Source organism: Phocoena sinus, chromosome 19 (genome assembly GCF_008692025.1).
Source record: "Phocoena sinus isolate mPhoSin1 chromosome 19, mPhoSin1.pri, whole genome shotgun sequence".
Classification (NCBI taxonomy): domain Eukaryota; kingdom Metazoa; phylum Chordata; class Mammalia; order Artiodactyla; family Phocoenidae; genus Phocoena; species Phocoena sinus.
Window position 1 is genome coordinate 31,767,898 of NC_045781.1, and position 22,868 is coordinate 31,790,765.

The 22,868-nt window shown below is 56.5% G+C and overlaps 1 protein-coding gene across 1 annotated transcript in view; it reads left to right on the top strand.

The window, feature by feature from the left end:
• Positions 1-457: 457 nt before the first annotated feature.
• ADGRG1 (adhesion G protein-coupled receptor G1) overlaps positions 458-22,868 on the top strand; it is a 32,448-nt gene continuing 10,037 nt past the window's right edge. Inside the window, 6 exon segments of the mRNA XM_032611988.1 lie at positions 458-700; positions 19,099-19,193; positions 19,689-20,108; positions 21,676-21,808; positions 22,405-22,483; positions 22,485-22,553. Of these exon segments, the coding sequence (XP_032467879.1) occupies positions 19,133-19,193; positions 19,689-20,108; positions 21,676-21,808; positions 22,405-22,483; positions 22,485-22,553 (762 nt within the window). The 5' untranslated portion in view covers positions 458-700; positions 19,099-19,132.

The window sequence follows — 22,868 nt, forward strand, 5'->3', positions numbered from 1 at the left end:
GCTGGCTGCATGCCAGGCTGCTTGACACCCCGCTTCCCCAGCGTGCCTTCCGCCCTGCTGGTAGCGCCGGCTCCTGCCTGCTGCCGAGGAGGCTGGGCTTTCTTTCAGGGCCGTTGTTGCCAGGCCTGGGTGCGGGGTTGGGGTGGGGGGGGCAGCATCGGGGTGGCCTGTTGTCATAGCAACCCTGGCCTCTCGGCGGGAACTCTGTGGAGAACAGCCCTGGGGAAGTAACAGATGGAGGGCGAGGAGGAAGACTTATCTCCGACTAGCATCCGTCCATGAAGCCTGGCACCTGTCTGCCTAGATCGGGGGCGGGTGAGCCTGAAGTGCCCCCTTGCCCAGAGCTGAGTCATGGGCATCCCCCAGTGTCCCCGCCTCGGCTCTCTCAGCCCTGCCCCCTCCCAGCCTCCCTCTGAGAAATCTGTGACTCACGTATGGTCCCGTCATCCCCAGCAGAGCTGGGAGGAGGGAGGAGCCCAGCTGGGGCAGGAGGGGGGTGTCCCCCGACCCAAAAACACAAGCCGGCGTGTCTCCGGGCTCCACACTGGCTGCCTGCCTTGCCCTGCCTCAGGAGAGGGGCTGGGAGCCTCTACACTCACCAGCTCTCTCAGAAACGGGACCACAGCTGGCAGGTTAAGCCTTGGAGGGGGATCTTGAAAGGCGGTTCAGCTGCCCGGCCCGCGCAGGACCTTCTACCCAGGTACCCGATCAAGGGCATGACGGCAGGAGGGAGGAGGGGTGGGAGTGTGTGCCGCAGAGGGTGGGGTGGCAGTGGACCGGGGCGCCGAAGTCTTGGTATCTGGGTGGGAGCTAGCCCACGAGAGCAGTGCTGTGCGGGGTCTCTAGAGTTGGGGGTGGATGGACGGGGAGACGCCTGGGAAGGGGACGGGCCTGAGAGGATGGAACCTCTCAGAGCCACTAGCCATTTGTTAGCTGGGGAAACTGAGGCTCAAAGTGATAGAGTCCCTGGGCGCTGCAAGCTGGGTCTGCTCTGTGGGTGGTGAGATACTGTGCTCTCCTGCCCCCACTGTACAGACGGGAGAACCAAGCTTGTGAGAGGACAGGGGGCTTACCTAAGGTCACAGAACAAGTCTGGGGATGGAGAGCCAGCCTCCCGCCTCGGGGAGGAAAGGATGCTGCCGGGGGCTGAGCATGGGCACGTGAGGGCAGCCTTGCCTCAGCTGCCCAGATGCTGCATCTGGGGCCCCCCAGTGAAACAGGGGCAGTCTGGCTCTTCATGGCCTGGGCCGCCTTTAGGAGGAGATGGTCCTGGCAGTGGGGTCTGAACATGGGGCACCTGGGATGAGAGAGAACGTCCAGGAAACCAGCAGCAGTAGATGGGGAAGCAGCTGCTGAGGGCTGGAGCGCTCCCTGCTTGCCAACCGCCAGACCCCAGGCCCCCGTCTGCCCGGTGCTGATAGGGTTTCCCCACCTGGGAACTGCTGGTTCCTCTCCTCCCCGCCTCCCCAGCCAGCCTCCTTCCTGTGGTAACGCGTTGGGGTCTCCCATGGCCCCATGGGAAGGGGCTGGTGTTCATTCTACTGAGGCAGTTGGGGGGTGCGGCGTGAGTTAAGGCAGGACCCTCTCACCTGCCCCACTCCCATCCTGCCTGGAGCAGCTCTGGCCTGGGCTAGGTGGGGTGGGGAGGAATAGCCTTTGTGGCTCTAGAGGGCCAAAGAAGTTTTGTTTTTTTTTAAATAAATTTATTTTATTTATTTATTTTCGGCTGCGTTGGGTCTTCGTTGCTGTGCGCGGGCTTTCTGTAGTTGCGGCGAGCGGGAGCTACTCTTCGTTGCGGTGCGCGGGCTTCTCGTGGCGGTGGCTTCTCTTGTTGCGGAGCACAGGCTCTAGGTGCGCGGGCTTCAGTAGTTGTGGCACGTGGGCTCAGTAGTTGTGGCTCGCAGGCTTAGTTGCTCCACGGCATGTGGGATCTTCCCAGACCAGGGATTGAACCCATGTCCCCTGCATTGGCAGGCGGGTTCTTAACCACTGTGCTACCAGGGAAGTCCCAGAAGTTATTCATATAAACAATTATTGAGCACCTACTGTGTGCCTGGTACTGTTCTAGGGAGGGGGACACAGCAGCGAATGAGACAAATGAGGTGTGGGTGGTCCAGAGCCAAGTCCCTGCCCCCTTGCTGCAGATACCCTGAGGGCAGAGGGTTGATTCCTCTCGATTGGAGGCTGAGTGGGGAGAAGCGGGGAGAAGCGTCTCGGGTCAGTGAGAGCCACCAGCTAAGTTGGTTCCCCAGAGCCCAGGCCAGGGGTCCCGTGAGGTCTTCCCTGCCAATATCCAGGGCAGGACTAGATCTTGCCACCAGATCTGAGTCCCTTTACTTCAGGGACTCTAGGGACCTGAGATGCAGCCCCACCTTGGTCACAGCATCACCGTGGCCGCCTTGCCTTGCCTCTGTCTCTGGGCCTCAGTTTGCCCAGCTGCTAAGTGGGCATGTGGGGTGGGTTAATAGCTGCCCTGCCTGCTGTGGTCCCGGTCTTGGCTCCGAGAATGTCAGGGTCGTGAAGGACGCCTCTCCAAGTGTGGTGTGGGAGGTGGAGGCTGTGCTAGGCAGGCTGCACTGTTGTGCTGGCTTTGGTGCCCTGGGCCACTGGGCAGGACCTGGTCAGCCTGGCTGGGACACCCTCATCTTGCCAGGGACGCAAACAAACAAGGCAGGATCTGAGGCTGGCGAGTGAGATAAGCTTGCTGGTGGAGGAGGAGAGAACCTCCAGACCTGGGAGGACCCGGAGGCTCTGCAGAGGGCACAGAGTCTGGCCTTGGGTGCTGGTGGGGAGGGGGAGGAGGGTTTGATGTACACGTATGGGGGTTGGAGGGAAGAGGGGGGCGGCATTCCTGGCAGAGGAAGCTGCATGGGAAAAGGTTTGGGAATGATGAGAACTGTGGGGAGTGGGGCAGGCGATGGCACTGGAGACCTGGCATGCGTCATTTTGGGGACCTGGAGTGCCAGGCTGGCAGGTCCCGATCTGCTGTCGGGGCGGGATGGCGGGAAGACTTGGGTGGTACTGCAGCCAGGCCAGGTGGGTGCCAGGTGGGGTCTGGGTGCCCAGGGTGCCACCCCAGCTGGGTAAGGAGGGCAGGGTTGTGATGCAGGGCTGACCTGGTTGCCCCAGGCCCGAGGCTTCTACTTGGAGGGCAGCTTCATGGCTGTGGGGATAGAGAGGGGCGGTGGTCGCCCAGCCCAGGAGAAGGGCAGGTAAAGGAGGCGGCGGGGCTGTGGCCGGGTCTGTGTGTAGTCAGGGTGGCCTTCCCAGCGGGGCCCGGCATGACAGATTTGGGAGGGGCAGGGCAGGGACAGCCATGAAGGGGGCCACACGGACGGTGCTCTCGCTGAGCCGGGCCCCAAGTCACTTCATCCTCCGCAAGAGCTGCGTGTGGGTGATGGGTGGTGGGAACGGCGCCCCTTTCAGGGATGCAGTGAAGAGTCAGGGGCAGGGCTGGTGAGAGTGGTGGGGGAAAGGTGGCAACACAGCCCAAATCTCAGTGCTGCCAGCCCACCCAGAACCAGAGCAGTCTCAGCACCCCAACCCGACCCGGGGTGGCCCTGTGGATCTTCCTTCTGACTCATAGCAGATGGGGCATCACATGAGCAAACGCAGCAGCTGGGGGGACCAGGACCCCGGGGACCAGGCAGATGGCAAGTGGGGGCAGGGCGGGGCTGGCACAGAGGGACCTCTCAAACGGGGTGGGGTGGGGTCCTGGCTTGGCCCCAGCCTCCCAGGCTTGCCCTCCACCAGTCTGGTCCTCACGTCCCATCAGGAGTTCCTTGAGACCCATGGGGAACCCTGCAGATTTGGAGGTCAGGACAGGGCTGCTGAAGGGGAGAGCTTGGAACATACATTTTCTGATCCCTGCCTGGTGCCTGCACTGGCACCAGTGGGTTGAGACACCCCCTGCAGGCCCCTCAAGCCCGCAGCTCTCCCTGGTTCCCTGGTGGCTTGGCTGGGCTAGAACAGTCCTGGACCCTCCCTGCCCTCGGACTCTGCCGGACCCTGGGCTCAGCACTTTGCACACATGTTTTTGTTTTTTTGTTTTGTTTTGTTTTGTTTTTTGGCCATGCCATGTGACCTGTGGGACCTTGGTTCCCTGACCAGGTATCGAACCCAGGCCCCCTGCATTGGAAGCACGGAGTTGTAACCACTGGACCGCCCGGGAAGCCCCTGCACACACATTTATTCCTGCCAGGCACAAGCTCCTGATGTGCCCATTTTAGAGATGAGGACACTGAGGCACAGGAGGCTTACCCAGAAGTGACCTCTTATCTCCAGAGTCTGGGCTCTCTTCACTGTGCTCTCCTGCCCCCCTCAGTGGGGAGGGGGCTCCTCAGCCAGGCCAGAGTCTGTGCTGGGGGCCCGCGGACATGTGCCCTTGTCTTGAACCCCATCTCTGCCGCTCCTAAGCCCATGCTTTTCTGGGGCGACAGGACCCACAGAGATAGCAAGGCTGCTTATCTGGGGAGAATTTTGTTCCTCTCGGGTTGTGTGAACTTGGGCGTCTGCCTCATTTTCCTCATCTGGAAAAAGTGGATAACATAGTGTCTACTTCAGGGGGCTGTTTTGAGCATCAAGGTGTTAATGCAGTAAAGTGTTTACAACAGCACATGGCCCATATGTTAGCCTTTACTATTATGATCTCCCCCTTGGGCAAATGGGTGCACTGAGGCCCAGAGATAACGTGTAATAACTTGGGGGCACTTCTTCCTGCCTCCCCGCCCTAAGGGAGCTGGAGCCACCTGGGCATCAGCAGGACTCTGCCCACCCCCACCTGCAGCCTGACTTGTGCTTTGGTGGGGAGGCCAGGGTGGTGGGAGTTGGGCTGGCGCCGGCTCAGGCTCAGGCGGTTTGTGGTGCACTTGGCCGTTCCAGGCAGGCCGAGATAAAAGCTGAGCCCTGGAGGAGCTGGCAGGGCTTCCAGGCACCAGGGAACAGGCCTCTGCATTAGAGGAAGATGGCCTGGGGGTGGGGGCCTCTCTGTCCAGGAGCCAGTCCCGCTCCAGTGCCCTGAAAGGCCGGTGGTTAGAGCAGAAGGCGTGAGGCAGGAGGGTGTGATGGAGGAGTTGGGAAGGGGGATGCTCACCTCCCAAATTATCAGGGAGCCGATGCTGCCCCTCGCTCTCCCTCATCCAATAGGCCTGCTCCTGGTAGATGCGTGCCTGACCTCGTTGTGGCACTTGCCTCTCCCACACACCTGCATGTGGCATTGCCTGGTGAGAGCTGTGGGCAGTGGGCAGAGCCGGAAGGAATCCTTGTGCGATTTCCTCAAAGCTGTACTTATCCTTTGTCCATGACCATACCTGGTGCACTCTCACGGGGCTATGCACACACCCCAGACCAGATGGGCAGAGTCTATTCTCCGTCTCCTTGGCTGGCAGCCAAGAATGTGCAGGTCCCAATACCTGGGCCGGGCCCTGGTGCAGCACACATCTCCATTTGTACTGGAAAGGACAGCCAGTGTCTCCTCAAGGAAACCCTGCACCGGGTGTCAGCACACCCAGGAGTCTGGCCTCTGCTCCCCCAACCTGGGTTTGGGGAACCAGAGTTGGGAGCTGTAGTAACTGTTGTCCAGGTAGGTTGGGGATGCTTGCAGACCCCATGAGCCTAGGGATGAGGGTCTGGCTCCTGGGCTGCGATGCCTTGGACCCATGGCACATCCTCTTGGGCCTCGTGCCATATCCCTAGAGAGGTTGTCACCTCCTCTCCATGTCCTGCAGATGGGGTGCCATGCGAGACAATGGGGGCAGCATAGGCAAAGGAGTACACAGAGCTGGATGTGGGTCCAGTTTTATCAGCTGTGTGACCCCACCCGGGAGAAGCCAGCTGGGAGAGTGGCTTCTCTCTGAGCCTCAGTTTTCCCAGTTGTAAAATGGGCTTAATAATGCCCACCGCTCTCAGAGTGGCTGTGTGCATTGCAGGAGGCCAGGTGCACATCGTGTGGTTCGTGCTCCCGTGTGGTTCCCGTCACGGCCCCAGCTCCCTCATGAATCTCTGCAGGCTGGTTCTTGGGATACACCTGCCCCCAGGTGCCTAGACCCCAGGATCCTCCCTGGCCACAGGCACGTGCCATTTCCCCTCCTTGCTCCACCTTAGGGAGCCCACGGGGAGTCCAGACAGAAGCTTTGGCATTCGCAGCAGTGGGAATGTGACCCACCTTCATCAGGAAATCCCATGCCTATGCCTCCTCTAGCCCTGGGCCCCAGGGGCAGGTGGTTGAGGGGCGTGGTGGTGGTCACTTTGCCTTCATGTAGAGAGAAAACTCAAATTTTGATCACAGATTCAGATGGGATCTCAGACCTCAAATAATCCAGCACCTGCAAAAGTATGTCTGTGGTCCCATTGGTTTAGGAAAGCCTTGTGCGCCCAGGCTTCTGCACTGCAGGACTTCTTAAGAGCCTTTACCAGGTGGCTCTGTATTGGACGTGAAGTTTCGGGTCCTGTCCTGGCTCTTAGGCTGTGCACAGTCTTGGGAGCTCCTCTCTGGCCAAGCACCTGGCAAAGGTGTCTATGCCCCTAATCCCATCAGAGGCTGGGGAGTGGGGACAGCTCAGTGCTGGAATCTCCCTGCCCTGAGCATCAGGAACTGGCTCCGATTGGGAAGGGGCTTGGAGCCGGCCTGGCCTAGTCAGAGTCCCAGCTCTGTCTCATTCACTCATTCATTTATTAACTAGCTGTCATTGAGCATCTACCGTGGACCAGGCACTGTGGTACTAGGTACTGGAGATATGAGTGATGAGCAAGATGGATGAGACAGAGCAAACATGGAGAAATGGATAAGAAGCACATTGTAGGGTCATTTCAGACAGTGTGAAGTGCTATAAAGTTTATAAGATACGGTGACATGGAAGAGAGTGATGAACGGGGAGGATAATTTTGGTTGGGTTGACATGGAAAGCTTAGGAGAGGGGACATTTGAATTAAGACCCGAGAAGGAACCAATCAGGGAAAGAACCCCGAAAGAATGTTCTATGTTGAAGGGAAAGCATGTGCAAAGGCCCTGAGGTGTGTCTGAGAATAGAAAGAAGGCTCGTGTGCTGGAGTTGGTGAAAGCAAGGAAGACGTAGGGTGGCGTAAGGTGGAGGGAGTGGAGGGGGGTCGCTAGCTTGTTTTTTTGGCAGTCGTGCTGCTCCGTGAGCGTCAGTTATCTGATTTATGAGGCTTATCATTTTGTCCCCAACCTCCACGCTGGTCAGGAGCGTTGTGGGTGTTAGATGAGGATAGTCAATCTCTCTGGCAGAGACTTGGTTCTGGGCAGCCCTGCGTTATTGTAGGTTTTAAAAATTATTGTCATTACAAGTGCTTAGTGACTATGGGTGGAACCGGGGATCCTGTGCCTCTGTTTCTCTGCGTGTCACTGCAGTTAGTGAGCGCCAAGTGTGTGTACAAGGCCAGGGGTGCCCTATCTGTGCCCTCCCTCTGGCTTCACTGAACCACAGCCCCCTGCCAGCTCCTTTTAAGTGTAGGATCTTTTGATCCAACAGTGATTGCCTTCTCTGGCCCAGCAGGCCCTGCAATCCTTTCCAGGCAAAGGTTCCACTGAGAACAGGAACTCCTTTCTTTGCTTTCTTTTCCTCTTCCTCTGGGGGCCAAAAATAGTGCCTGAATAGGACACAGCTCTGGGCCGGCAACGAGACAATAGCCGCCTCCTGGCTCTGGTCCATCGGTGGGGGAGGAGGTGATGTTGGTGCACGGGCACACCATCCCAAGGACCCCAGCCCCTGCTGCTTTTCCCATGGCCTCGGCCAGAAAGCATCCCAGAGCCCCTTGGAGTATGATTGCCAAGGGGATTCCTGCTTTTTCTGGGGAAGTGCTCTGAAGACCCTGGGCCCCTGAGCAGCCCCACTCTACCTCCTGATCTGCTGCTGGTCTGGAGCTGAAGGCCTCAGTGGGGGCGCCCGACGGCCCTGGTTCTCTTCTGGGCCCTGGGTTCTCATGGGGCCACCCCATGGCTTTGATGTCCTTTTCCCTTTGACTCAGTGGCTATGAAAGACTTTTTAGAGATCAAAGGGATGTGTCCTCTTCAGATCAGGTGAGCTCTCTGTCACTGGAGGTGATCAAATAAAGTTTGGATGTGCACTAAATGGGGGGTGGGATTAGTCAAGCATCAGATGGATACTGGGTCTTGATGTCTTTGTGTCTCAGAGGAGATCATGGGTTGAATTCCATACACCGCTCTTACCAGCTGGGTGGTCTTGAGCAAGTCACATCATGTTCCTGAGCCTCTCTCTCCGCATCTGTAAGATGGGTTCAACAGGGCTAACCTCGCAGGGTGGTAGGAATGGATCTCCAGAATGCTCAGTGTAGTGCCTGGCACATAGGCAGGGTTTCAGAAGCTTTGCCTCTGTTCTCCTCCCTCCCCAGACTGGTACTCACTCTGGGGTACAGAAAGGACCCACTCTTGGCCCCCAGGGAACTCTGGAGGAAAGCCAGGGGGAACCCCCAGCCCCAGGGCTAACTCAGAAAGAAGATTCCTGGTGGATTGTGGCAATCTGGGAAGGCTTCCTGGAGGAGGTACTCCCCTAAGATGCTTCCAGGGAAGTATTGTGCACATTCTGTGCTCATGGCAGCCAGTGGTGGAGATTAGACGGGTGTCTAGTGTGGGTCAAGGCCAAGGCCACAAGCTGGCAGCCTTCAGGGGCAAATGTAGCTGATAGTAGGCATTTTTCATCACAGGGGTAGCCCCCACCAGTGTTCTAAAAAGATTTGGTTTTTAAGTCAATATTGACAAACATAGGCAGGTGTCCCCCAACGTACCCCATAATCTGGTGTCCTAAACTCTGCCCTTCTTCCTGCCAGCTCCCTACCTGGCCAGCATCCAAGTAAGGGGACTTGGGCACAGGACAAGTCAGGGCCTGCGCTGTGCTGGGTTGGAGCTGGGCAGTGACGTAGTCCCTGCAGCTGCCAACGGTTGCCAGGGCAACGGTTGCCAGGGGCTGCTGTCACCTGCGCCCCTTTTCCCGGGTTGGCGGCTGGGACTTGCAGCCCGTCTTCCCAGGCTGCCTGCTTTGTTTGAGGCTCCGGTGAGGGGGGCGGGGACCGAGGCTGGGGAGGCTCAGCTTCAAAGTGCCCCTCTGGCCTCTTGAAGTGGGGAGAAACTGACCCATCACCAGCAGGCTGCATCCTGCAAACAAGGCGAGCCCTTGGCCCACTCATTCACGCTCTTTATGTATTTATAATCCACTTGATGACACGAAGGAGGAATCCAGGTATGATTCTTCCCCTCCTCCCGCGCCATTGCTCTCATTCGTGCTCCTGCTCCCCTCTCCTCACCAAATCCCCACTTCTTATCCTCTCTCCCCTTTCCCTTGTTCACCCCCCTCCCCCTCCATCTCTCTTCCACTGTATCATCATCTTCTCCCTCCTCCTCTCCCCTCCATTTCCCCTCCATCCCCCTTCCCCCTCTCCCTTCTTCCCAACACTGAGAACTTAGCAGATGGGTAAGGTGGGGTTGGGGCTGGGGTGACACTAGGGACCCTGGGAGAGTCAGAGATGCTACTCTGAGGGGACCTGGTCAGTGAAGCAGACAGCAGATCATAACCACCAGGAAGTGGTTGGAGGTAAGGGCCTCACACCCCACACCCCTTCCCTCTGCCACACTCCAGCTAAAATTCCGTTTCCGGGCTGTACCCCCATCGTCAAAGACAAGCCTCTGAGGATGCTGGAAGGGGAGGTCCAGGGCCTGCAGATGGCTGAGAGTGTAGGAGTGGGGCTGGGATAGGGTCCTGACAGAGCTCCAGGTCCAGGGTCCTCAGAGGAAAGTGTTCATCTAATCTCGAGGAAACACATTTTTGGAAGCATCTTTTACTACGAATTTTAAAGAGAAGCCCTTTCTAACAGTCAGTTAATGTCAAGGGGAAATGCTGCAAAATCAAGAGCATGGGTTCTGGAGTCAGGCTCTGAGGCTGCACCACGAGCTGTGTGATCTCCGGCAGGTAACTTGATCTTCTAGGGCCTTATTTGTTAAATGGGCATAATGGTACTTGTCTCATAAGATTTGGGGGAGGATTAAATGTGTTCGCTTGTGTAGAGAGCTTAGAATCAAGTCTTACATTTTCAGAGAGCTTCATTAATGCTAGCTTTGTGACCAAGATCTATTAGTGATGGCATCTTGGGTCTGCGACATTTGGTAATTCTGTTAGAGGGCAATATAAAACACTATATTTCCACTTTTTCTGTTAGACATCCCTAACAAATTTTATATTATACTCCAATAAAAATTAATTAAAAAAAGAAAAAAAAATGTTAGCTTTGTGGCTGGAGGTGGTGAGTGCCCTGTCTGTGGGCATGTGCAAACAGCAGTGGAGGACCCGGTGAGGCAGCCATGTGTGCTCAGAGAGCTGGGATGGGATCCTGGTCTGTGCCTCTGCCGACCTTTCCCGGAGGGAGCTGGAACCTCAGCCTCGCCCAGGCCCACTGCACTCATGGGGGAGGACGCCTGGCTGTGTGTCCTGTCCACCCCTCAGCCAGGGATCTGGGACCCAGAAGAGAAGATAAAAAAGGGAGCGCTGGCTGCTGACCTTGAGAACGCTGAGGGTCCTGTGCTCCAAAGGCGGGCATTCTGCCAGGCCCGGGGGAGTCGAACTGCAGCCCCCCTCAAAATGAGCAGGGAGGTGACTGGGCTGACCTTGTAAGCCTGGCCTTGGGCAGTTCGGGAATATAGATGCTGAAGGGGAACTGCAGCCATACAGCTGAGGTCCGTCTGTGGTTTGAGAGGGAAGACAGGCTGGCCAGGAGAGGAGATGGCCAGCATCTTCTTTTCCCTTTGCTGGCAGCTGGGAGGTAAGCCCTGCCCTTCCCTGGAAGCATCCTGAGACCCTGGGCTATGGAGAAGACAGACAGGGGACAGGGATCATAGTCACCTCCTCGAAGGAGGAAGAAGCTGAGGCCCAGGGAGGGGACAGGCTGCTCCAAAGTTCTCAGGGCCAGTTAGCTGGTCCTGGACCCTATGCTCCCCCTGCTCTGGGAGTCTGCATTCCTTGAGCAGGTGCTGACTGGTGAGGGTCCTGGGGTCCAGCCTCAGCTGCTCCTCTTGGGGAGGGCTGTGGGGAGACTTGGCTGTGGGCTGCAGGCTGCCCCAGGGGCGTGGAGCTGGGCAGGGCCGGCGCCACTGTCCCGGGACAGCTCGTGAGAAGTCCTGCTGCCTGAGCCCCACTCCAGACTGGGCCAGACCTGGGACCCTTCCTAATCCCTCCTCCTCCCTGAGGTTCTAGGTTTTTTCCATCCACACTCAGATTCTGAAAGGCTTTGATTCTCAGCTCCTAGAAGCTCTTGCATTCTCATCACCTCTTTCTCTCTTTCTTTTTCTCTCTCTCCCTCCCTCCCTCCCTTTCAGTCCCAACATTCTAAGTGTCTCAGCTGCTTGAGGTGACTGTGGCTGGCTTTAATGGAATAGCCAATCTGGAAACAGGGATGGTGGTGCCCCTTTCCCCAAGAGCTGGTGCTGCCGGCCAAAGGGAGGTGGGATGGGGCCGAATATAACCCAGGCTCCCCCAGGACCTCTCACCTGGAAGTGTCAAAGATGGTGATGAGTTGCCCTCGGGCACATCACAGCCTAAATGGCTCCTGCAGCCTGTCTCCTGCTAGTTAATGGCCTCTGGAACAGCTCGGAGGGGAGGGGAGGGGAGGGGAGGGGAGGGGGCTGGAGGCTGGGGGGTGGATGTTGACAGGCTTCTTTTCTATGTGGTGTCAAGATTTCTGAGAGCTCTTTTTTTCATGTTGGTAACAGGTGTCCTGCAGAAGAGGATGCACCACCACATTGGGCTGGGAAACTAAGCCTGACCAAGCTCTGTAGATTTTCTTTCTGCAGGACTTATCAGAACCTTTGATGTGTTAATTCACAAGACCAAGTAGTGCCTGCAGTATTTCTCTAACTTGGGAACTAGAGCTTCTTAGGAAGTGCTTAGCAAAGTTACCTCTTGGTAAAATCAGGGAGATAGCCCCAGAGAAGGGAAGGAAGGGACTCTGGAGACCACAGTGGCTAAAAGCACGGGCTTTGAGATCTGGTAGACTGGAGTTTGAATCCTGGCTTGGCTACTTGCTCTGTGATCTTGGATATCAGTTAGCCTCTTTGGACTTTCGTTTCCTTGTCTTTAACGTGGGGGCAATAATAGCATTTGTTTCACAGAGGTAAGGTGAGGATTGAACGATCATTTGGGAAAAGTGCTTTGCACGGTGCCGGGCGCAAAGTGAGCGCTTGCTGAACGGGAACTGTCATCCCCCTCACTCTTCTTGGACTCCAGGGCCCTTTTCACTGTGCCAGACAGACCTCTGTTTATTCCCACTCGCCATCTGCTGTTCTGCCAGGCACTGTGTGGCTGGAGTGTGGGGGGCAGTCGGGTGAGGATGTGGAGGCCTGAGGCCCAGGGTGTGGGGACCTTCACAGACGTGTCACAAGGCTGGCATCCCAGGGAGGAGGACTGGTGTGTGCAGAGCTTTGGAGGTGGGAACACTCAAGCCCAGGCTCATCTCTGGTGACTGTCGGTTGGCCTCTCTGAGGCCTTGTAAGCAAACACTCCAGTTCCAGATAAAGCAGGCCACCAGGTGGGTGGCTCTGGATAGCTGGCTTTCCAGGAGAACCCAGCGTCCTTTCACCTGGGCAGGTGCCCCGTTCCTCCCCTTCCCCGGTCTCCCCGCAAGTCCAGGGCCCGTCTGGGCACGCAGAGGGAGCCATGGCCCAGGGACTTGGCTGGACCAGAAGGTGTGGGGTGGTGGGCCCTGCGCGGGCGGGGCAGCCCTCCAGTGGGTCTGGTGCACGAGAATGTGGGACCCATCCGGGCAGTGAGCAGGCCAGGCCTTGGCATCCGCCAGCCCCTGCGGGCAGGCAGCTAGCTTAATTTTTATTCTCTTTTATTGTAGAAAAATTCCTGAAACCTGAGGTCACTCTGTTTTCCCCAGCCAGGCCAGAAACCCTTCCTGTGGGGAGTTCTGTGTGGTCACCTAGCTGGGGCCTCAGTCACCCGGCTTGCAGAGCAGGACGAGAGGGAGGAGAGATGGGCTCCATGTGTGCCAGCTGTGCTGCCAGGAGCCACGGGCACTGCTGAGAGGCTGGTGGCCGGGCTGGGAGTGAGGCGTGGTCCGGGGTCCCACCGGGTCTGATGGGGGCACCTCATTTGTTTGTTGGGTACGTGGTGTTTCTAAGTTAGATTGACATTTACAAAAGAGTTTGGAAACGGTTGGTGGAGGGTCCTCTCCACCCCCGACACCACTCCTGTGGAGGAAACACCTGCGGTAGAGCCTCCGCTCTCTTCTAATGTTCCTCCTCACTCTCGCACACGTGTGGTGCACACATGCACACGTGCATGCACACCTACATCCACACTCATGTGTGTGCTTCTACCCTCAAGGACTTCACGCTCGCCAACCCCTCTCTTGGCCAAATCCTTCTTTCCTAAGGCCCTTTGCCCACGGCTCAGGGGAGGGGCATAGCTGGCAGCTCCGTTTTACCCCCTCTTCCCCTCCCCCCACTGGAGAGCAGTTGAGGATGGGGGCTGGAGCTGGACAGCTGAGCTGGGTCCTCTCTGTACTGTCCCTTCCCCCGCCTCCCCCGAGGAGGGCAAGACCAGGCTCACACCTGAAGATCCACTCAGGCAGGGGCTCCTTCCCCCACCCATGCCCTCCTGCGCCCAGCTGTGCTTTGGGAGGCTCCTTCCAGGTTCCTGGCACCCTGCTAAATGCTGGGTGAACCAGCCAGGGATTCATCCTCACCACCAGTGAGGTTGAGAAGAGGTACTGCGGGGAAGCAAGCTGCCCCGGACCCCGTCCAGGGCCAATCTTTTACCATCTGAGTGATTTGGGGCTGGGCCCTACCTGCCTCTGCCTCTGTTAAACAGGACTACTGGTGTTATCCCAGCCTTGTAAGCCGGTGGCTCTAAGCCCGCGGAGTGTCAATCAACAGGACACCTGTTAAAGCCAGACTCCCGAGCCCCACCCCAGACCTGTAGCATCTGCTCCTCCGGGTGCAGGGGCCTGTGAATCTGCATTTTAGTGAACTTCCTCGGGTGGTTCTGACCCGTGGGTGGGTTTGGGTACCTCTGATATTAGCTCCTCATGGCAAAGGGGGGCACATAGGGTTGAGTGTAGGTCATGGTTGGCCCCTTTCCCTGAGCCCCTCCAAGAACACAGAAGTTAGTTCTGATGGCAGATGGGCACTTAGGCAAAGCTTCATGGGGAGGGTGTGTCTTCACTGAGTTTCAAAAGATGAGTTGGGTCATGGAGTTAGGAAAGGCATTCCAGACAAAGAGACAGGTTGGCCGGGGGGTGCATAAGTTTGTGGTCCACAGTGTATGTTATGGGCAGGAGAAGGAAAGGTACGGGGGCCCAGATCCAGGTCATCTTCCTGGGGAGGTGCCTTCCCAGGAAGGGTTAACCGCAGAGCTGCCCAGGTCCTGTCCACTCAACTTCCACCTCCATCCTCCGAGGAAATGGGTTTTCCAGGAGCCTGGACTGGGCCAGCGGTGACTCGTGGCTCTACGTGGATGGCAGAGGAAGTGACTCAGGCCCCGGCGGGAGAAAGTGAGCCACGGGTCCCCTGCCCGTTTCCCTCTCCCCCACCACGAGGATGGGCAGGGCTGGGCCTGCGCAGCCGCAGCCCGGGGCCCTTCCTCCCGGGCCCAGCCAGCCCTGGGGATGGGCAGCCGGGGAGTCTTGGCTTAAAGGAGCCCTGGTCCCCTCCGCTCTGCCTGGATCCTTGGGGACTCTGTGATGGTGGCCCCCATTGTGTCAAGCTGGGCCAGACTGTTTTGTTCTCTGTGTTTACGGAAGGCCTGAGGTCAAGGGCAGCTGCTCCAGAAGGGGAGCTGGGGGATGGGGGCATCCCTAGGGGGCTCGGCCCCCCAAATCCTCTCTCCCAGGCTGGAGTTGTCTGCACTGCCTGTGGTCTTGGCTGACCCCGGCCCCACCATTTTTCTCTCCTTTTCTTTGGGGGTCTCCCAAAGCCAGGGGGGCATGCATCTCTAGAAACTGACAGTGCCAGCGCTGCAAGGAGTTCTCTAGGGTGAGGCTGAGGTCTGTGTCTTGGCTGCACTGGTGGAGATCTCGGAACAGATGGCCCTTCCCTAGTCTCAGTTTCCTGATCTGTAAAATGGCAAAACAGTAGGACCAGCCTTACAGGGTGGCTCTGAGGATTTCATGATAACGTAGATGGTGCCCCAGTTCAGCTCTCCTGTCCTTTAGAGGCTTCTGGGGACAGGCTCAGTTCCAGGCTGTGAGGAGGGAAGTTTTCTGGGTGGGGTTTCAGTCTTCCCGGAAAGGAAATTCATGCTCTAAGAATTTCCCATCAAGGTGCTTTGGAAGTTGAGCTGGCTGTGGGGGCCCCGAGGGGATTACATGGAGGGTGGGAGGGAAGGTGTAGGAGTAGGAACCTGTGACAGGCCCAGGGGTTGATTGAGGGGCACGCATGAGCTGGTCAGGAAGGATACAGAGATATCTAGCTGACACCTATGGTGCCTGCCGTGTGCATGGCCCTGCTCTAAGTCCTCTACAGGTATCAATTCATTTAATTCTCACAACGACCCTTGCAGTAGTCTCAGTTTTTATTCCTATCTACAGGTGATGAGAGTGAGGCCCAGAGAGGGTGAGTAACTAGCCCAAGGATACACAGCTATTGAGTAGGGGGACTGGGATTTGAACCCAGAGGGTCTGCCTCCAGAGTCTCCTAAGGGTGGGTTAAAGGAAGCCAGGCAGTCCCTCCCCTCAAATCCCAAGAATGTCCATAGGACTAGAGTTGTTCACCTTGGAGTGGCTATTCAAGTCGCCAAGGTAGAGTGGGGATGAGCCAGGAATGTCAGGTCATGCCATTGATCCCTGTCTGTTGGAATCATGGTAGTTCACAGTGGTGTAGCCGCACTTGTATCCCTCCAGTGATGGGGAGCTCACTCTCTGTTTCCACCTTTTTGCTCTCAAAGGAATCAATCCAGGAGGATTGATGAAAGCAGATGATTCTGCCCTGTCCTGGGCCCTGTATACCGATAGTGGTAGCTCACTTTGAAGGTCAGTGGGCCGGAGAGATACATGGATTCTGGCCAGCTCCATCCTTGTTTTCTGTATGATGTCAGGAAATCACTGGCCCTCTCTGGGCCTTGAATCCAAATGCCATAGATGGAAAATTGGGACCAAATTTGCAAAGTGATTGTGAGCTCTGAGTTCAGAAATATAAAGCAGGGGTCAAAGCAGGGGTCGGGGGGGGCTTCCTGGAGGAGGTGTCATTTGGATTGGGGATCAGATGTAGACAGCGACAGCAACCGGCAGAAAAAAGAAGGAAAGAGAAAGGGTCCAGGAGAGACATGTTTCTGTCCCTGGATGCTGGATTTCCTTTCACTGGTCTGGAGTGGCAGTTTCAAAAGGAGCCAAAATGGGAGACACTGCTTTGGAAAGATCCCCAGTGTTCTCCTTACTTGCAGCAAGTAATAAATCCTTCCTTCTCCCTAAAAACAAAAACACCAAAAACCAAAAAAAAAAAACCCAAAAGGAGCCAAAATGCTCAGAGAGGACGCAGAGTGAAACCTTAAATATCACAATGTAGGAAACAGCGGCCATTCCCCCAAACACTTTCACATCCTTCCTCTCAGGGGTCTTGTGATGTCACCAGGGTAGGATGATGAAGCCAACTGACCAATGATTAGACTGACCAGGCCCTAGAAATTGGGGTTCCATTACACATGGTGGGACACTGGAGACGGGCTCTAGCTTGAGGGGGCCAGCTTTGCTCAAGGAAGGCCCAGCCCAGGAAGGAGACAGTGAACTCCTGCATGGACCACCCCTCCGTTTAATGCTGCCCTTAAATATTCCATCCAAAAGCCACTTCTTCCTGGAAGCCCTCCTTGGTTTCCTCCCAAAGTCAAACTCCTCTCATGCCCCATGGTTGCCAGGCTTCCTTTTGTCTGGCTGTGGCATCTGTCACCACAGCCATATGTAGTGCCTCACAGGATGAGGATGGCTGTTCGTGACTGCCAGCACCCAGCTCAGTCATAAGGCCAGCTGGCAGTGGGGAGGGCCAAGCCACCCAGCATCTCTCTATAAGTACCAGGCACGCAGGTTCCCTGCCAGGCACTACAGTCCTGACCAGGCAGGGAAAGCCCTTGGTGTCTGGAACAATCTTGGGCAAGTCATTTAATTCCTTGGATCTCAGGTTCCCTGTCTGTGAAATGGGCCAATGGTAGGGCTGACTTCACAGGGTTGGAATGAAGATTAATACAGGTATAGAGGTGAGGGGTGTGGGTCAGCACAGGCTGGCAGGTAGTAGGTACTCAGCTAATAGAGGCTGGGGGTGGGGGCATTCTACAAGAGGATGGGGCTGAGGGGAACTGGATCTCCCCCGACTTGGGCCACACTATGTCTCCGGGCCAGACTGGGACGTCCCCCTGCCTTTCCAGCTGCTCTGGGAACTGGCTCCCCCTGGTGGCCATAACAGGAAGTGCCTGTCTCCTCTATCCCCTGGCTGTAGAGGGCGCTGTGGCTGCACTGATCCTTCACTCCATTTGTCTCACTGTCCACCTGCCCAGCGACCTCCGTGCACACTAGGCCCTGTGCACAGAGATGGATCAGCAGCTCCCTGGCTAGCACCAGGAGGAGGGATGTACCATCCTGCACCTCCCAGAGTTGGCTAATGGGACCCTGTGAAACAGAAACAGACACACAGACATAGAGAGCCAAAGGAGACCAGGACTGACTGTCGAGGGAGTTGAGGAAGGCTTCCTGAAGGAGGTGACCTCTGAGCTGAGTCTTAGGGATGATGATGGTGAGGTTCCAGGAGGAGAGCCCTGCAAGCTCCCTTTTTCCTGTGTCTTCAGGCCTGGAGGGGGCAGCGTGGTTGGGGTGGTTCCTGCTGGTGCTGGGGAACCTCTCCCCCCACCACTTCTAGCCTGATTACCCCATCACTGCTGGATCTGGAGGGAGGTACTATTATTCGTCCTGTTTTCCATGACCCTTTGACAGGGTCATGCAGCGAGCAAGAGGTGGAGCTGGGACTTGAACTCAGCCACTGCCTCTTTTTAATTTTTTTTAATTTTTGTATTTTAATTTTATTTTATTGACGAACAGTTGATTTGCAATGTATTGATTTCTGCTGTACAGCAAAGTGACTCAGTTATACATATATATTCTTCTTCATGTTCTTTTCCATTATGGTTTATCACAGGTTACTGAATATAGTTCCCTGTGCTATAAAGTAGGATCTTGTTGTTTATCCATCCTATATGTAATAGTTTATATGTACTAATCCCAAACTCACAATCTATCCCTTCCCCACCCCCCCCCACCCCTCCCTTGGCAACCACAAGTCTGTTCTCTATGTGTGTGTGTCTGTTTCTGCTTCATAGATATGTTCATTTGTGTCATATTTTAGATTTTACATATAAGTGGTAGCATATGGTATTTGTCTTTCTCTGTCTGACTTACTTCACTTAGCATGATAATTTCTAGGTCCATCTGTGTTGCTGCAAATGGCATTATTTCATTTTTTTATGGCTGAGTAGTATTCCGTTGTATATATGTACCACATCTTCTTTATCCGTTCTTCTGTCGATGGACGTGTAGGTTGTTTTCACATCTTGGCTGTTGTGAATAGTGGTGCTATGAACATAGGGGTGCATGCATCTTTTTGAATTATAGTTTTGTCTGGGTATATGCCCAGGAGTGGGGTTGCTGGATCATATGGCAACTCTAGTTTTAGTTTTCTGAGGAACCTCCATACTGTTCTCCATAGTGGCTGCACCAATTTACATTCCCACCCACAGTGTAGGAGGGTTCCCTCTTCTCCACACCCTCTCCAGCATTTGTGATTTGTAGACTTTTGAATGATGGCCATTCTACCTGTGTGTTGATACCTCACTGTAGTTTTGATCTGCATTTCTCTAATAATTAGCGCTGTGGAGCATCTTTTCATGTGCCTGTTGGCCATTTGTGTGTCTTCTTTTAGCCACTGCCTCTTGATGCTCAGCTCCTGGCAGCTCTGGGGAGGTCCACGGACTATTTCCACACTTGCCTCCCCACCTCATATCCCACATCCACGCTACCCTGGCTTCTCCCTCTTCAGGGCTGGCACAGCCACCCTGTGGGTCAGGCCCTCAAGCCAACACTCCTGTCCTCTTTCAGGCGGTGACTTCTCAGGGTGACTTTGGGGGGGAAGATGGCTGCCCAAGTGCTGCTGCAGACAGTGCTGTTCCTGCTGGGTCTGCTCCTGGTTCCAGGTAGGCTTTCCTGGAGGTACCCTAAGACTTAACGTTAAAATGCCATCCTTATGTTAAGGATGTCTAGGTCAGCTGCCAGCACATCCACTAACCCCTTTGGGCAGGCAAAGGCCTGAGGACACAGCTTAGCAAGTGGATGATGGTACCTTGGAGAAAGGAACGTGGACTGGGTTTTGGCCCTACTCACCTCTGCAGCCAGTGCATACTTGTGCAGTGCACAGCCTGCACAACTGTCTGTGGCAGGCATGGCCTCATTAAATGTTTTATTGCTATTTAAAATATTATTTTGTCTTTGAAATTATTATTGATTTTGAGTTTGTTCTTTTCATATTTTGAAGCCAATAATCTTTGAATAGGGTAGACTCACATTTTTGGAGACCCTTTGAGGTATAGGTCCTTGGAATGTGTGTGGGTCCTAGGCACTGGGCTCCTGTTTTCTGGGCCTGGAGGCTGCCCCCGGGCCCAGAGTCCCATCTGCAGTCTCTGCTTCCTCAGGTGCCCGTGGCAGGGGCCCCCGGGAAGACTTCCGCTTCTGTGGCCAGCGGAACCAGACGCAGAACAGCAGCCTCCATTATAAGCGGACATCTGAGCTGCACATCTCCATCAAGAACACTGAGGAGGCCCTCACAGTCCATGCGCCCTTCCCTGGAGCCCATCTGGCTCCTAGGTCATTCCCTCATCCCAGGGGCCTCTACCACTTCTGCCTCTACTGGAACCGCCATGCTGGGAAATTGCATCTTCGCTACGGCAAGAGCGACTTCGTGCTGAGTAACCAAGCCTCTGACCTCCTGTGCTTCCGGCAGCAGGAGAACCTGGCCGAGGGGGCCCCACTGTTCGCCACCTCTGTCAGCTCCTGGTGGAACCCCCAGAACACCAGTCTGCCCAGTGCAGCCGGCTTCATCTTCTCCTTCCACAGTAAGGCGACTTCCAGGCAGAAGGAACAGCTTGGCCGAAGGCCTGGAGGCGGGGAAGGCAAAACGCGCGGCGGGGTTAAAGCAGACGGGGCCGAATGTCAGGTCACGGAGCAGGGGCTCTGTCCGCAGGCAGTGGGGAGCCAGGCAAGTTGTCCGAGGAGTGGAAGAGTGTGCTCCAAGGTGTGCTTTGGGGAGGTTTGTGGGAAGTTAGGGGTGAGGGCGGAGGGGCGAAGTGCCATCCAGCGGCTGCGGGGAAGGCCAGGTAAAGGACGAGGAGTGAACAGGATGGGAGCAGAGAGAATGGAGAGACGGGACTGGAGGTCAGGAGGCGGAGGGAAAGTTCCGCGTCATCAGCATCACCTGGGTTGTTTACCCCCATTTCTCGGAGGAGAAACTGAGGCACAAAGTTGCACAGCTAGTGAGTGAGGGAGCCAGGATCTGAACCCAGCCAGCTGACTGGCATGAGGGGATGGAGGCAGGGGTGCGGGGGAGAGCAAGAGGTCAGAGGTCAGGACGCAGCGAGGCTGGAGGCTGACACTGAGGTGTGCAGACTGTGTGTCTGGCTGGGGCGTGACAGGTGTGTGTGTGGCCGCTTGCCTTCTATTCAGTGCTGAGTGGGGGCAGGGAGGAGGGGGTGGCCCAAAGGAGGTGGAGGCTCTACTCAGGGTCTAGGATTTCCCTGATTCTGGGGCCTTTCAGGCAGCTCCAGTTTGGGGCGGGGCTGCCGGGGGGGTGGGGGTGGGGCAAAGGGCGTTGAATATGTTAGCAGCTCTGGGCCCTTGGAAATGCTGGGGGGTGGCAGCAGTGGGCCCAGGTGCTGCCCAGGGCAGCAGACAGGGGCCAGGGCGGTAGATGGGGCTCCCTGCCCCCAGGCTGGGATTCTGCCCCAGCCTGGGGAGGGTTTAGGGCAAAGGTCAGGTGTAGCTGCAAATTGACTTCCTGAAGAGCAGATCTGGCCTGCCCTTATTTGGTCTGTAGAGAGTTTTTAGTAAACATGAGCCAGGGTTTTCAAATGATCTAAAAATCAGGCTTTCTGCCTTGTAAATTCAGATGGGAGCACAGAGCCTGCCTTCCTTGCTGGCATAGGGCATGCCCCCTCCCCACATGTCCTTCCTCCCATCTGCCTACCTCATCTGAGTCCCGTCTGAGCCTTGGAGGTGCCTGAGTCTGCAGCCCTTGGGTGCACGGTACCCGGGTGGAGGGCCTGGAGCCACCACACAAGCCCCCCACCCCCCAGCTCCTCCTGAAGGGGGCCTGGCTGGCCCTGGGGAACTGGCCCTCCCAGCTCCCTGTGTGTAGTCAGAAGCATGCTTGGGTAGGTGTGTCCCAGCCCACCCTGCTGGGGCTGGAGTTGCTGGGGGCTGCACAGGACAGAGCCCCGTCTGGCTGGCTGCAGCTCTGAGTGACTTGGGGGAGTCCACTGCACCTCTTGGAGCCTCAGTTTCCTGCTCCATAAAATGGGGATAGAAGCTTTCAGAATCACAGGAGGATTAACTGAGAGTGTAATGAGTGTGGCCGGGCACCTCATTCAACAGCCTTTGGTGGGTCTGTCCATCCTTCTCCCCCAGCTCCTCCCCTGAAGACCTCCCACAGCGCCTCGGTGGACACATGTGAGCTGAAAAGGGACCTCCAGCGGCTCAGCCAGTTTCTGAAGCATCCCCGGAAGAGCTCAAGGAGACCCCCGTTCACCCCCACGGACCAGTAAGTGTGGGTCCCCGTGTGTGAGGGGGAAGGAGGAGGCATCCCCCAGACCCGGGTAGGGCAGGGCAGGGCAGGGACCTGGAGCAGGCAGCTATATGGAAACCTCCCCTGGGGCTGGAATGTTCTCATCTTTCCATCTTCTCCGGGAGGAATTGAGATACAGCCCTGGAGGCCAAGCCCCTCCCCTGCCTGAGTCATTAAAAACAAATGTCACACCCACCAGCCCAGGTCAGCCACACCCAAGCCCTCCTCTCCACCAATAAAGTGAAAAGGATTGACCCATTTTACAGCTCAGCAGACTGAGGCCCAGAGATGGGTAGGGCTGCTCTGTTGCACGTTGTGGGTCGGTCCAGGCAGAACTGGGCCCACAACCTGGTGGCCGAGTCCGAGGATAGGTCCCCACCCCCCTCCTTTCCTGTTTGCTCTGACGCTCTGGCTAACTCCCTGCCACCCCCGCAGGTCATTCTGTCTGCCCCATATTCTTTCCTGTGTATCTGCCTGAATCTCTCCTCTCCCTCTGTCTCCCTGCCTACTTGCCCCTGCCTGGATCCGCCCCTCACACCCAGCAGTCACCCACCCTCTCTCCCCACTGCCAGGCAGCTGCAGAGCCTGGAGTCGAAGCTGACCTCTGTGAGCTTCACAGGGGACACGGTGTCCTTTGAGGAAGATCTGGTCAAACGCCACGGTGTGGAAGCTCCAGCCCACAGCCAGCCTCCAGGACCTGCACATCCACTCCCAGCGGGAGGTCAGGGTCAGGATAGTGGCCAGGGCAGGAAGCAGATGTGGAGGCCGTGAGCACTCCCCTCCCCTGGCCTCCGGGAGCCAGATGTGTGCTGATGAGGAAGGCCTCAGGCCCAAAGACTACCTCAGTCAGTGGCTACCCGGTGGAACTGAGGACCCTTCCTGATACAGTGGTGGGGACAGAGGTGGGAGGGACCTGGACCCTGCACAGGGGGCTCCTGTGGCACATCCTTTGGACAGACAACCACACCAAAATGCCTGTGCCTACAGCCCTCTTGTGAGCCTGCCCTTGGTGGCCTAGTTGGGGGCAGAGGGCTAC